The following is a 14,582-nucleotide window of genomic DNA, read 5'->3' on the forward strand; positions in this document are numbered from 1 at the left end:
AGCAATTAGGATTCCAGTTGTACTTTCCCTCTTTCTTCTTGCACTTCAATAGAACCCAAATGAAATATCTTGTTCAAGGAGAACCAGAAGTATACCAGTCTTTAATGAGGGCAATGCCTACCAAATGACAAGTAGATTCCACCTCTTAGTTATTTAGGTACATTTGTCTTCTAGTTCCTTTGCTTCTAACACCAGGCAACATTCAAAATATATCTATTTTTTTTACAAGAACAAAGATAGTCTAACACATTTCAGGAACACAATATGCCCGTACTATCAGACTAACAGCACCAAAAAAACCTCAATGCTTTTTTAAACTTTAAGAAGATAAAAACATAAGAATGGTATGACTCAGAACAGTCAACAGCCTTCTAGGCCAATATTCTGTCTTCTGACAGTAGCCAGTGCCAGATGCTCCAGAAGGAATGAACAGAACAGGGCAATTATTGAGCGATCCATCCCGTCATCTCATTCCTGCTTATGGCAGTCAGAGGCTTACAGACACCCAGAGCATGGGATAACATCCCTGACTATCTTGGCTAATAGCACTGATGGACCTACCCTCTATGAACTTATCTAATTCTTTTTTGAACTCCATTAGAGTTTTCGCCTTCACAATATCCCCTCGCAATGAGTTCCACAGATTGACTGTGCGTTAAGTGAAGAAGTACTTCCTTACATTTTTGTTAAACTTTCTGCCTATTAATTTCACTAGGTGACCTCTGGTTCCTGTGTTATGTGAAGGGATAAACACTTCCTTGTCACCTCCTCCACACCATTCATGATTTTATAGATCTCTATCATATCTACCCTTGGTCGTCTCTTTTCAAAACTGACCAGTCCCGGTCTTTTTAATCTCTCCTCATCTGGAAGCTGTTCCACACCCCTAATCATTTTTGTTGCCCTTTTCCCCCCCACTCTAATATATCTTTTTTGAGATAGGGCAAGTAGAACAGCAAGCTGCATTAAAGGTGTGGGTGTCCCATGGATTTATACAGTGGCATTTTGCTATTTTCTGTCTTATCTATCCCCTTCCTAATTATTCCTAACATTCTGCTAGCTTTCCTGACTGCCAGTGCACATCAAGCGGATGTTTTCAGAGAACTATCCACAGTGACTCCAAGATCTCTTTCTTCAGTGGGAACAGCTACCCAACATTTTTTATGTAAAGTTGGGATTATGTTTTCCAATGTACATTAATTTGCATTTATCAACATGAAATTCATCTGCTATTTTGTTGCCCAGTCACCCACGTTTGTGAGATCCCTTTGTAACTGTTCACAGTCAGCCAATTTGGTCTATTTTGAGCAATTTTGTATCATCTGCAAATTTTGCCACTTCGCTGTTCACCCCCTTTTCGAGATCATTTATGAATATGTTGAACAGCACAGGTATCAGTACAGACCCTTGGGGAACCCCACTATTTCTCTCTCTCCTTTGTGAAAAATGACCCTTTTAACCAGTTACTGATCCACGAGAGGCCCTTCCCTCTTATTCTATGACTGCTTACTTTGCTTAAGAGCCTTTGGCATGGGACCTTGCCAAAAGCTTTCTGAAAGTCCAAGTACACTATATCAACTGGATCACTCTTGTCCACATGCTTGTAGACTGCCTCAAAGAATTCTAATAGACTGGTGATGCATGATTCTGTTTACAAAAAGCCTTGTTGACTCTTCCTAACCATACTGAGTTCATCTATATGTCTGATAATTCTGTTCTTTACTATAGTTGTAACCAATTTGCCTGGTACTGAAGTGAGTAAAAGTCAGCACTTTTATAAAAGTCAGCATTCACATCCATTCATCTGGTACAGAGGCCGATTTAAGTGACAGGTTTCATACTGCAGTTAATAGTTCTGCTACTTCATATTTGAGTTCCTTCAGAACTCTTGGGTGAATTCCATCTGGTCCCTATTACTTATTACTGTTAAATTTATCAATTTGTTCCAAAACCTCCTCTATTGACACCTCAATCTGAGACAGTTCCTCAGATCTGTCAATTCAAAAAAAAAAAAAAAAAAAAAAAAGGCTCAGGTGTGAGAATTTCCCTCACATTCAGTGCAGTGAAGGTTAATGCAAAGAATTCATTTCACTTCTCCACAACCTTCTCTTCCTTGAGTGCCCCTTCAGCACTTTGAACATTCAGTGGCCCCACAAACGCTTTGTTTTATACAGGCCAAGATTACAAAGCAGAATCAGAGATTTGGTTATGATCAAAGATCACCCATGGAACATATTTACAGAACTGCAGGTGGGGGAAAGGGGTGGGTGTGACAGTCTGTACCCCTATGTTCACCTCTTTTACAAGACTATGATAAATTCTGTACAAAGTATGGCTTGTGAGGTATTATTCAAAAACTCATTTTGCTGATCCTTATTGTCCTGGTAAAATGTGTGTGGCCCCATTGTACGTAAAGTTATAAGATTCCTCTGAATGTTAGTATTAAGACATATTACAAGTCCAGGGAGCAGTCACAAATCCCAGAGACAAAAGACTCAACAAAACCTCAGCCATGTGTCAACAAAATCAAATGAACCATCTCATGGTTAAGTGGCCATTGTTTGGCAGAAAAGAGGGTGTGTGGTGGAAAAAAAAAATTACATCTTGACAAAAAAGCAGCTTGGGGTTCCCGTCTACAAAGACTTTCTATCACCTGAACCTCAGGTGGAAATGTTTCTCAAAAGAAGAGAAAGAACTATAAGAAGGGAGATTAGATGCCCTAAATTCTCTCTCCTTTTCTTGCTACCTATGGCATCGACAACACCTGAAGAAAAATTAAGCAACATTAGATTGGGGGAGGGATCCTGACTGGAAGAAATTCACATCAGTAAGCCTGCTGAAACATGTGTTGAAAGAGACCTATGTTCTGAATTCACTCAACTTGTTAAGTTAGGCATTAGTTGCATTTTACTTTTATTTTCTTGTAACCAATAATGACTTTTATGCCTCATTACTAGTAATCACTTAAAAATCTATCTTTCTGAAGTTAATAAATTTGTTTTATTGTTTTATCTGAACCAGTATGATTGGATTGAAGTGTTTGGGAAACTCCATTTGAGATAACAAGATTTGTGCATATCATTTTTTATTCATAAAATGACAGAGTTTATATGAACTTGTATTGTCCAGCAGAGCTGGGCAGTACAAGATGAACATTTCTGGGGAAAGTCTGGGACTGGGAATTTGCTGGTGTTCCTCTACAGTGTAATTCAAGAGTGACTGGTAACAGTACTAATATACGGTAACTGGGAGTAATTTACATGCTGGAGGCTGTGTGCAAGCAGACCAGAAGTGGTTGCTCTCACAGCAAAGCAGTGTAAAATGCACCCCAGCCTTGGAGAGCTGAGGGGATATAGCTGTTCATCGGTCCAGATTGTACCCTGGGTAATGTCACTGAGGGAAGAAGCTGCGCAGCAAGTTTCCTTTTCCTTCAGTACTGCATGAGGAGAGGGGAGATAAGGCTAGACCATCAACTGTTGATTCAGTACTGAAAAGCAAAAGGGGGTCCCCTCTCTTCCAAGCAGTCATTTGCGATGTTTATGCCTAAGAATCCCTTGATACTCACAAAACTACCAGTTTCCATTTTACTTGTGTAAAATTGGCATAACAATCTGGTGTAAATTGGCATAAACACCACTGAACTAAACAGAGCTATGCTGATTCATATCGGCCCAGCAACTCTATGAATCAGAAGATATTGCAGCCACACTGGTGATCCCACAGGCACAGTAACTTTACAAGTCACATGGCTTACAGCATACATGTGCACACATATAAACCTCTTGACAAAATATTACCATCTAATTTGAAAGACTAGATGCACCTATCAAAAATCTGCTTTATCCTATAAAAAGAGCTCAGTCATGTTGCAAAAGTGAAGACAGAAAAATGCAGAGAGGAACACCAGTTCAGTTCTGTCCTCTTTATTCTTTATGTGCTGGCACAATTTTAGATTTCTCTTCCACTGCAGCATTTTCGTTAAACAAAAATTTTACAAACACCACTAGATGGTGCCGCAAGTTTAGAATTTGCAGTGAACTAATTCCAGGATGCTTTGAGTTTTCAGGGTTTCTAAGAAGAGTTGCTGTAATATGGAAAGCTTTAGTAAATTCTTCTGCATTGTCACACTAACCAGAAGGTACAATTGTCCGCAATTAAACATATATACTAAGCCATTCATTGGGTATAGCACATAAACTTTTAAGTGTGGTCAGAGATACTGTACGTTGTATCTCTAAGGTAATGGTTTGAGAGTGGGCTGTAGTCACACTCGGAAACAGAAGAGACACAAACAGAGGTTCTAGCCTGTTGTACACTGTTGCAGTGGTTCATGTGAGAGTATCGACCGTATCTTAGAGGAACACTGGCGGCTGTGTACAAGACGGATGGACATTTTCAGATAAGGATATTGGCCTCTCTTAACATGGCAATTTAGACCAACATCTAACCAATATTAAGTGTAACATCATGCACTTGTGGCAAACAATGAACACAGAACAAAAAAAACTAAGGACCTAAAAACCAGTGGCCCACACTTAAGTAACTATTAATTGTCTCAATACCATACAAAGGCCATCAGGTTCTTTTTCCAATGTCTCGCTCACATTGCTGTCAGCAGACTGAAAGTGATGTGGAACAAGCAGACAGTTCTGTGATGAAACTGAAGGGATGGCAGGAGTGGAGAAGACAGCTTGCAAAGAAACTACAAACCAGGGCAGAGGAGTTCTTAGATAACTGTTCTTTGGGTTAACGTTGATGAATTTTTCAGCCAGATGACACCCACTTAGAATTCAGATGCCATCCTTCTCCCATACCAAAAAGAGAATTCTACTCAGAGAAGTTAAAAATACACTTGGGAGCCCCCGTGGTTCTGTTCTCAATTTACCTAGCCCTTTCAATATACTTCTTGTTTCAAAAGAATTAATACATTAGGCAGACAACTTACTCGTCCAGCTTCATCCAGGGCAAGAATGCAAGTCTTTTGACCCCCATTTTCTTTGAGATGTTGAGGATCCATCTTGTATTCCAAATATCCCCCATTAACAAGAACCTTTTTTAGGTTCAGCTGTCTGAATGAACACAAAAGCAAAGATAACATTAATACTTCTTTTACATATAATTGAGATTTTACATTTAGAGAATCACTTTAAAAAGCAGCTAATGTTACATACATAGTTTATTGTTATTGTGATTAATTTTCCCTCGTGGTATATTTACCAGTCCTTAGAAACAAAATATTCTCATGGCTTGAGACATACAGTAGTTGTCTCATGTCCATCCATTCTTCAAAATAGGTTATCTTCATCTCCACAGAGAGAATACCCTCCTATGGTAAAGAACTGGTGGACAAGTCAAAAAATATGAAAATGAACCCCAAGCTCAAGACCCCAGGATAGAATTACAGCTGCCTTGTACAGCTATGGCATATTACACTTTAAATAAAAAATAATAATAATAATAAAAAAAAGTTACTTCTGTTGAAAAAAAAAAAAACCACCACATAGCACAATATGAGAACAACAAAATTAGTTACCAATTCATCTTTCTTTTTTGGTGTGTTTCCTCAGCACAAACTGATCCATATGACCAACCTCACCCAGACAGAAGGAAGTAAAAAAGACTCCCCCTACTCTTCCCCAGTAGGCAAACTGGCACCCAAAGGTTCTACATGACGACTAAACTGGGCTAGCAGCAGCAGTTTGGATGAGTGTGAGGGAGCTCAGGGCTAGGGCAGGGGGTTGCAGTGCAGGGGTGAGGGGGCGACACTTACCTCAGGGAGAGGGGAGGCCTCCCCGGCTCCGACCGGCATGTCTCTGCAGCTCCTAGGTGGAAGGGCCAGGGGGCTCTGTGCGCTGCCTGCACCCACACATGCCGTCCCCCACAGCTCCCATTGGCTGTGGTTCCTGGCCAATGTGGCGGGAGCAGCAGAGGAGCCCCCCGACTGCTGCTCCTCCCCCTAGGAGATGCAGGGACATGCCGGTTGGAGCCAGGTAGGGAGACTGCCAGACCCGCCAACCCTCCCACAGCACCAGCGGGAGTCCCAGGCCGCACACTGCCGCCCCAGCCTGGCATAGGTCCCAGGCCATGCACCACTGCCCACACCCACACCCACACCCACCCTGCAGCAGGGGTCCCGGGCTGTATGCCACTGCTCCCCCCACCCCCACCAGCATGCCAGAGCACCCCTGGCCCAAGTTTTAGTTAGTAAAAGTCCTGAACAGGTCACGGGCCATGAATTTTTGTTTACTACTCGTGACTTGTCCACGACTTTTACAAAAAATACCCGTGACTAAAACGTAGCCTTACTTATAGTTTTCACACAGACTCCTGAAAACACTAGAATGCAACACACAAAACTTTATACATTGAAAGATCCATTTTCCTCGAGCTTCAAAAGTTCATACCCATGGCCCATTAATAAAATTTATTTATTTAAAAATCCATACTTCATCTTTACAGAATTCATCAAGTTTCTGGGTGGATAAAATTGATTTAAAAAAAAAATTAGATTCTTTTGAATTGAAATACTTTTCTTTTAAAAAATAAAAGTGTTTTAATTTTCATAATTTAAAATTTTATTTTATTAAAATCATTTAAGTAAATAAAAAAAATATTGTGCATGAATAAGTCCTCCTCAAGATGTTGCTTTACTTATATACAAAAAAATCAGGGGAAAACATCTTTAACTTTTGAGGTTAACTTTATGTATGTGTCACAATATCATGTACTGCATTAAGTATCTATATATTATTTTCAGTTTTTACAATATAATGAATGCTAGTATGTATTTCTTCAAATGTCTTTCATTTTGTTGGGCAGAAAAGCTTATTCCTTAATTACTTTTGGTTTCAGTTCAGCTAGCAGGTGCAGAGATCACATTTTCTTCATTTTCAATAGTTTAAAGTTGAGAAACCAATTGAGAGTTCAAAAAGCAGGAAAGTTTGTTTTGTTCTTCCACTATATTAATAAAAGCCACATGGTGGAGGATCAGATTCACTAATTCTAAGAACTTGAACAATTCCATCCAGATTTTCCAAGGTTTTGAGGCACCTTAAAATACAGGATTTTCAAATGCACCTAAACCAGTTAGGCTCCTAACTTTCTTTGTTTCTAGTCACCATGGGTCAGGTTTTGAAGGTTCTTAGGTGCTGATGAAAATCCCAATGGTATCTAAGCAGGTAACTCCCATTGATTTAGGTGCATTTTAAGGCAAAGAAACTTCACAAATCTGGCCCATGGTGACCAGAAAAAAATCCATCATCAACTACAGTAACCACAGTTAATACCTCCTTTGTTAATTTTACACTTTTTTATGACATTTCTTTACTAGATCTTTTTTTAACTTGGATTTGTGCCAAGCTAAATTTAGACGGACATTGGAATTCAAATAATATACACAAAAACAATATTTTAAGAGTTTTATTTGACCTTTAATGTGCCAAGTACATAGGAAAGTAAGTTTATAAAAATCTGTTGTTTATTAAATCAGGTTTAAATGCAATCTGAATAAATCTATGTTAAAGCTATAGAATTGCTTAAATAAATATGTATAGATATAGTGAAAACTTCCTGGTTAGCATAAGTACCCAATCTATAATTTAAAGGCTACATTTGGTTGAAAATCGACATTTTTAATGGTTATACCAACCAAATGAGAATTAACCTTTTAGGAAAATAACTAAAAATCACTTATTTTAAATTGATTTAAAATAAATAAACCCTGACAAATTTTTAAACTACTTTCTTCTCCCCGTTCTAAATTAGAAGGGATTTTAAAAGGGTTTACATATAAGTATGGAAGTTTCTCCATCATCATCAAATTGAGAAACAAGACTGAGGATTCAAAAATGACAGCTGCTGGAAGAGAAAATTAAGAGTAACCATTTGGCTAGAACAAAAGGAAGCTTCTCTTAATGTTTTCCCCCTCATCTGATTTTCCTGCATCTGCAACCCTCACAGATTTGTTTCATTTAAATATTCAGTAATTAAAAGTATCCTCAAAAAGAAAAGGAGTACTTGTGGTACCTTAGAGACTAAAATTTATTTGAGCATAAGCTTTCGTGAGCTACAGCTCACTTTATTGGACGATGAAGTGAGCTGTAGCTCACGAAAGCTTATGCTCAAATAAATTGGTTAGTCTCTAAGGTGCCACAAGTACTCCTTTTCTTTTTGCGGATACAGACTAACACGGCTGCTACTCTAAAAGTATCCAATTATACATACTCTAAATTTCTAGAAGCCTTTTTAACAGTTGTATTTTAACTCAGCTATTAGCATATAGCTATTTTACACACTCCCAAATACAAAATAAATCTATTTAGTAAAGAAACAAGCCCAGCCTTCAATGCCTCCACTAAACAAACAATTAGATCAAGCCAAGCTCAAGAAGTCCAGGAAGAAGCAACTGTAAAAGTGACCCGGTATATATTACTTCTTGAACATGAATATCCCCCCTCCAAATCTCTTCCAAAATAGTTTGAAAAAAGAAAAAAAACAGTGAAACTAACTTAGTATTGTACTTCCCTATAAAGGAAAAAAATACATACTTGGAAGCCATCTTCTTGCACTGATAGTCTGTGAGCAAGTAAATATCCCCTCTTTCAGTAACACATACTGTAGCGCCATCACTTGCAGCGACTAAGGACAAAATGATGTCCTTATGATGCAAAGCAGAGACTTGGCGAGGAGCAGTTACACACTTCTCTCCATTAGGATCCAGCATATATCCTACAACAAAATACAAACCCCCCATTTATGTTAGTTATTTGAGATTCCATAATTTGTCATTTGATTTTGAGAACTCTTCCCCATTCTCTCCTATAAATATTGCTGAAAAGCCAATTAAAATTTAATTTTTCTACGTTACCAACTCATCTTCACAATTATTAGGCAGAAACGAATCAAAAGGTACTTGTCATTTTTTGTCACATTTATCACAAAAATGAAGCTTTGAAAAAAGGGAATGGATTTCTGGTCTACACAATCACAGACCATAGAAAGATAATTAAATATGGTTAGCCATTACAATCACACAATAACAGCTGCATTTATCTTGCTTACCACACTAAACTGGAAGTTCATTAGTAGGACAGATTACACTGTATAAACTCAATTTTACTTTGACTGTGGCAAGACTGTGATATTAGTTGCCACATCACATGAACACAGCCTCCATATATCCATAAGTAGTTATTGGCAGGTGCCAAACCAGCTCCTGCTGCATGAACTGACTGTTCAGAAATTGAACAAGCCTGTTTGTAAAGGCTCTTGTACCTAGTTGTAGGGTGGATTTGATTTTTTTTTGTTTTGTTTTTGGGGGGAGTGGGGGAGGGATGAAAGGGAAGGATTCAGACACTCAATCCCATTCCTGTTTCCTACTTTTTAAGAAGAAAACTATTTTTATAAGTTACTAAAAGTCAGCTATTAATTACACATGATATCTCTAAGCATATTCTTGATGCCAGTCACCTCAGAGATTATAAATACATTTATTTTAATTTTCTGTTTGACTTTTTCCAGAACATATACAGAACTCTAAGTGCTTATTTTCAAACAATATTTTGTAGCAATTAAAAAAAAAAGGTCTTCCACGTTATTGCTAATTTGACTGTCCTTATATTAGTAATACCCACCACAATATTCCTTGTGCTATCATATTCACTAATACTTTATCCCACTTCCTCCACAGCTGTTTAGCCCACCTCTTCCCCAAATACTCAAGAAAAGAAATGGATTTTGTGATCAAGCCCAGCAGGTAGAAAAATCCAGGCTTTGGCAAACCATACTGTGTGGAGAACATTTCAGAACCCAAAACCCCTTCTGAAGAACTCTTAAGAGGCTCCAAATTCAATTGATCAAGACTTTGGTAGTACACCTCTACCCCAATATAACGCAACCTGATATAACACAAATTCAGATATAACGCAGTAAAGCAGCGCTCTGGGGGGCGGGGCTGCACGCTCTAGCAGATCAGCGTGTCAGCATGTCTGGCTCCGACACGCTGCTCTGAGCAGCGTGTTAAGGGTGCCGGGCCGGGGCCGGGGCCGGGGCCAAGGGGTTGGATAAGGGGCAAAGGGTCTTGGGGGGGCGGTCAGGGGACAGGGAGCAGGGGGGGTTGGATGTTTCGGAGGTTCTGGGGGCGGGACAGTCAGGGGACAGGGGCGTTGGAGTCCCGGGGGGCTTGTCAGGGGGCAGGGGTGTGGATAGGGGTGAGGGAAGTCAGCGGGGGAGGTTGGATGGGCCGGGGGTTCTGAGGGGTCAGTCAGAGGGCGGGAAGTGACTATTAATAACGGAAATGCTCGAGGCCAAAGCAAGTTCGCTATAATGCGGTAAGATTTTTTGGCTCCCAAGGACCGCGTTATATCAGGGTAGAGGTGTACTGTATAGAGACAGAGACAGATACAATCCCTTAAGTAAACGTTAATAATTATTAAAATAGATTTAAATTTATTTAAAATGCTAAAAATTGTCTAAAATGATAAAAACCTGTGCAAGTCAGACATTAATATAAATACTGACAAAGTAAAATATACACCCAAAATAAATAACTGTTTCAGTCTTATTGTTTTTACAGTACTGGCGGGGGTTAGAAGACAGAGTTATTGAAAGAGTGAGAATTTACACAAAGCTGCATTTCAACAACACTGTTGTAATTTAACCACCATACATTCTCCCCCTTCCCTGTACTGAAAATGTGGCTTATGACATCAGGCTCTGCTGTCGCAGGAGGAGTGACAGAGAGGATTGAGCCACATTGGTCTAGCAGAAGCAAGAATCCTACTGTATATCCCACTTATTGGAGTAGCAGAAATTGTATTAGGGTGTACTAAGATGGCCATGAAATAGCATGGAAACACTATGAACTTAAATTTAAGAACAGAACATGAGATATTTTTAAAATATTTCCTATTAATGACAATTTTCTTATCAATAAAGGTTGCTTTTTATTCCCCAACAATAATATACAAAATTTAACCACTGTTGCCTTGCTTCAACATAGGAGAGATAAAAGCACACAGTTTCCAGAGAAGTGCCTAAGCTTCATGGCGTCAGCATACTAGTGCATGTAAACAAAAAGCAACAGGATTAGCTAACAAAACTTTTCCATCTGCACAGATGTAAACCCAGAGAAAGAGAAACTCAGTCTAAACACCAATATCAGTCTGAGGTTCTAAAGTGTTAAAATGGCAAAAATATTTCATTTCACACAGACCCTTAACTATAAATGAAGTTCACTGCTATGTGGTATGTTTAATAAGCTATCGTCTTAACTCGTCAAATGAAGATTTATTCTGGAAGCAAGAATAAAAGACAATTCTAGTAATGGCTTAGCAAAAATAGCAAACAAAAAACCCACAATGCATATTCAGATATGTATCTTGCTTTTAAAAAGTTACTAAGGATGAAAAATTGAGGTAACTCCCAATAGTATATTTACAGATAGGGGAAAGCTGGATAGAGAACATAAAAAAGTGCCAACAGCGTGCCCAGTACTGTGCACAACACAAGCACTCCCCTTGGGAAATTACAAATTTAAACAATGTTGTCTGCAGTGTTGTTATAGCTGTGCTGGTCTCAGGATATTAGAGAGACCAGGTAAATTAAGTAAAATCTTTTATTGGACCAACTTCTGTTGGTGAGAGGCAAGAGCAGCTCTTTGTAGCTCAGAAGCTTGCGTCTTTCACCAACAGAAGTTGGTCCAATAAAAGATATTACCTCACCCACCTTGTCTCTCTAAATTTAAACAATGACATTCTGTATCCTGAAAGTCTGCACTGATGGGCCACACAAGAGTCACAGAAGAGAAAGTTGGCCAAATAAATTTGAACAGTAAAGCTACATTTGACTTACCCCACTCATTCTCAAGCATAAAAATAATCATTGACAGCAGTAAAAAAAAAGTGTGTTCTGGAGCCAGTGGAAGACAAGTATAAACCAACATTAATTAAGCTTCTTTTCTCATACAGATGACGGCTTTTACTTTGAGTAACATTTTTAGAGGCCAATTTTTATTTGTATAACAAAACATTCTTACCTAGCTGGCCACCATTCAGTCCCATGGTATATATAGCTTCTCTAGTCCATAGCACTGTATGGAATCTGCCTGCAGCCACTCCAATCACCATTCTACCTTTCAGATTTTTTGCCTGAACCTACATATAAAAGCAAAGATTTTCATATAAGTGTCAAATCCCAAGCAAATAAAATGTGATGTGCATAAATCAACTTCTTATTTGGCAATAATGAAGTCCATACTAATTAAACTCTTAATGGTTGTATCAGTTTCACTGAAGATTTAGTATAACTAACTTTTGAAATGAACCCTGCTTTTTTTAAGTGAGACACTGTTCCACCAAAGACAAAGAGGAACAAGAAAAATCCAGCAAGGGTTAGCCTATTTCTCTCCTCCTCCGCCCCACCACCACCACCACGCTAGACCTAGAGTCATGCCACCTTGGGCTATCAACAGATCTCAGAATTAAGCAGGGTTAAGTTCAGTTCTTAGGTGAGACAGCCAAAGAAAAATACAAGTTCTGTAAAAAGTGTCTATTGGAAGGCTTCACTCTGTTTAAGTACCAGTGTCCTAGCATGCTGTAAGAGAGCATTTTGATGCTAGATTTCATCCAACAGATGGCAAGTGAAATTAAGATAAATGACCACTCGTGGTCATTGGAGATGTAATCCCATTCCCTGGCGAAACTTTGACTGCCTCCCAACATTCTTCAACAGGTTCAATTAGACCTGTTACTCTTCACTTCCTCTCGCTAGCTGCCGCGTAATGCTGTGCTACTGAATGCTGTTAATTGTATTTCACTCCAGATGGCACTTCCCTTCAGTAGTAGGTAAAGCAATTCTTGCATGTATAGTTGCTTTGAGATAGTAAATAACTTATTCTGAGGTATCACCTTGGGCAAGTTCTCCTCCCTGAAACCTGTGCTTCTTGTCTACAACTATCAGGAACTGTCATTGCAGAAAACTTTCTTTTCCTCTTCTCACTCTACTATCCCCATTACTATTTTTCCCAAACCACTATCAACCTCTGACATTAAAAGGGCTTTCAGGGAATGGGTGCACTGGGGAGTGAGGGGAAGCCTCACTTAATGACTTAATGTGCATGTCTAACCTTACAAAGACACAAACCAGCGGCCTAAAACAATCCATGAAAAAGGATACCACTTAGTAAATATATATTTTTATTTTCACTCATTTGAAATAGAAACCTTTAACTAAAGGAAGTACTTCAGAGTAATATACTTCAGCACTTTTCTTGCAACTGTGCCTAGTCATCAAGTACAGGATTTAGTACTTCTATAACAGGGGTCGGCAACCTTTGGCACGCGGCCCATCAAGGCAATCTGCTGGTGGACCACAAGACATTTTGTTTACATTGACCATCTGCAGGCACGGCCCCCCGCAGCTCCCAGTGGCAACGGTTTGCCATTCCCCGCTAATGGGAACTGTGGGAAGCAGCGGGCAGCACATCCACAGCACATGTGTGTGGCACATCCACACCACTTCCCGCAGCGGCAAACCGCGGCCACTGGGACCTACAGGGGGCCATGCCTGCTGACGGTCAATGTAAACGCAATGTCTCGCGGCCCGCCAGCAGATTACCCTGACGGGCCGAGTGCCGAAGGTTGCTGACCCCGTTCTATAAGCTTAGAATCCAAGCAGAGAACAGACAGGCAAACCATCTGATTACATTACACAAACATTTAACATTGCATTGTGTGCAATGAACTGGAGAAGATGGTTTTATTTGACCCCATGTTCCACTGAATTATCCCTACAAAGTTTACATATAGACATCAATATGATCTTAACATTTCACTCTCAGTGAGGAAAAGGTCCAAGTAGTAGCTAAGCAGTTATTACCTGTCTGGGAACACTGCAATTAGTAGGAGGAGGAAGAATACCCAATTGATGGTAAGTATTTAGGCCAAAGGTGTAAACATATCCATCTTCTGTTAAAACAACAGTATGATCCTTAGCTGCTGCTACCTGGGAACACTGATGGCCAATTAGACCTTCCACAAGTCTTGGAACCTAGTACAGATCGACCAAGTGTTGAAAACATTAAAAACACTTATTTCTGTACTGAGAGAATTTTTTTAAAAACCATACACACCCCCCATCACCAAATCACACCAAAAATAGAAATGCAAAAGAAAACTCATTTAAAAGGTACAGAATTGTGTAAATTATTGTTTGATATATTAACACATTGCATATCACATGGAAAGAAGATTAATATGACAAAATACTTTTAGCATGTACCTTTAGAACAGATCACTTGAAATCTACTCAGAAACTAAATCTAAAACATCTGAGCAATTTTCAATAGTCATAATTAATGGTGTGTGTGTGTTTGATAGAAAAAGGCTTCCTTCTTTCTCCTAAATACGTATTTTTCCTCCAAAATTACGGTGATGCAGTACGGGTTTGAGGTCCAATCTCTCAATTCCACTGAAAAGAGGAGAATCACAGCTTTCCAAAAGCCACTTGCTTCTAGCCCTGATTAAAAATGCTGTTTCAGCCAATTTTCAAATGGGGGGAGAGGGGACCACACACACACACTAAGG

The 14,582-nt window shown here is 39.2% G+C and overlaps 1 protein-coding gene across 3 annotated transcripts in view; it reads right to left on the minus strand.

Moving 5' to 3' along the window:
* The window catches only part of IBTK (inhibitor of Bruton tyrosine kinase), a 103,996-nt gene that overhangs the window by 68,779 nt on the left and 20,635 nt on the right, over positions 1–14,582 (minus strand). For all 3 annotated transcript variants that reach the window (XM_074948033.1, XM_074948034.1, XM_074948035.1), the window contains exons 6-9: positions 13,876–14,046; positions 12,035–12,152; positions 8,547–8,727; positions 4,946–5,069 (exon numbers count right to left, since the gene is read on the minus strand). In XM_074948033.1, coding sequence (XP_074804134.1) covers positions 4,946–5,069; positions 8,547–8,727; positions 12,035–12,152; positions 13,876–14,046 — 594 coding nt within the window. The remainder of the gene's footprint in view (positions 1–4,945; positions 5,070–8,546; positions 8,728–12,034; positions 12,153–13,875; positions 14,047–14,582) is intronic.

The sequence above is a fragment of the Natator depressus genome, chromosome 3 (genome assembly GCF_965152275.1).
Source record: "Natator depressus isolate rNatDep1 chromosome 3, rNatDep2.hap1, whole genome shotgun sequence".
Lineage (NCBI taxonomy): Eukaryota > Metazoa > Chordata > Testudines > Cheloniidae > Natator > Natator depressus.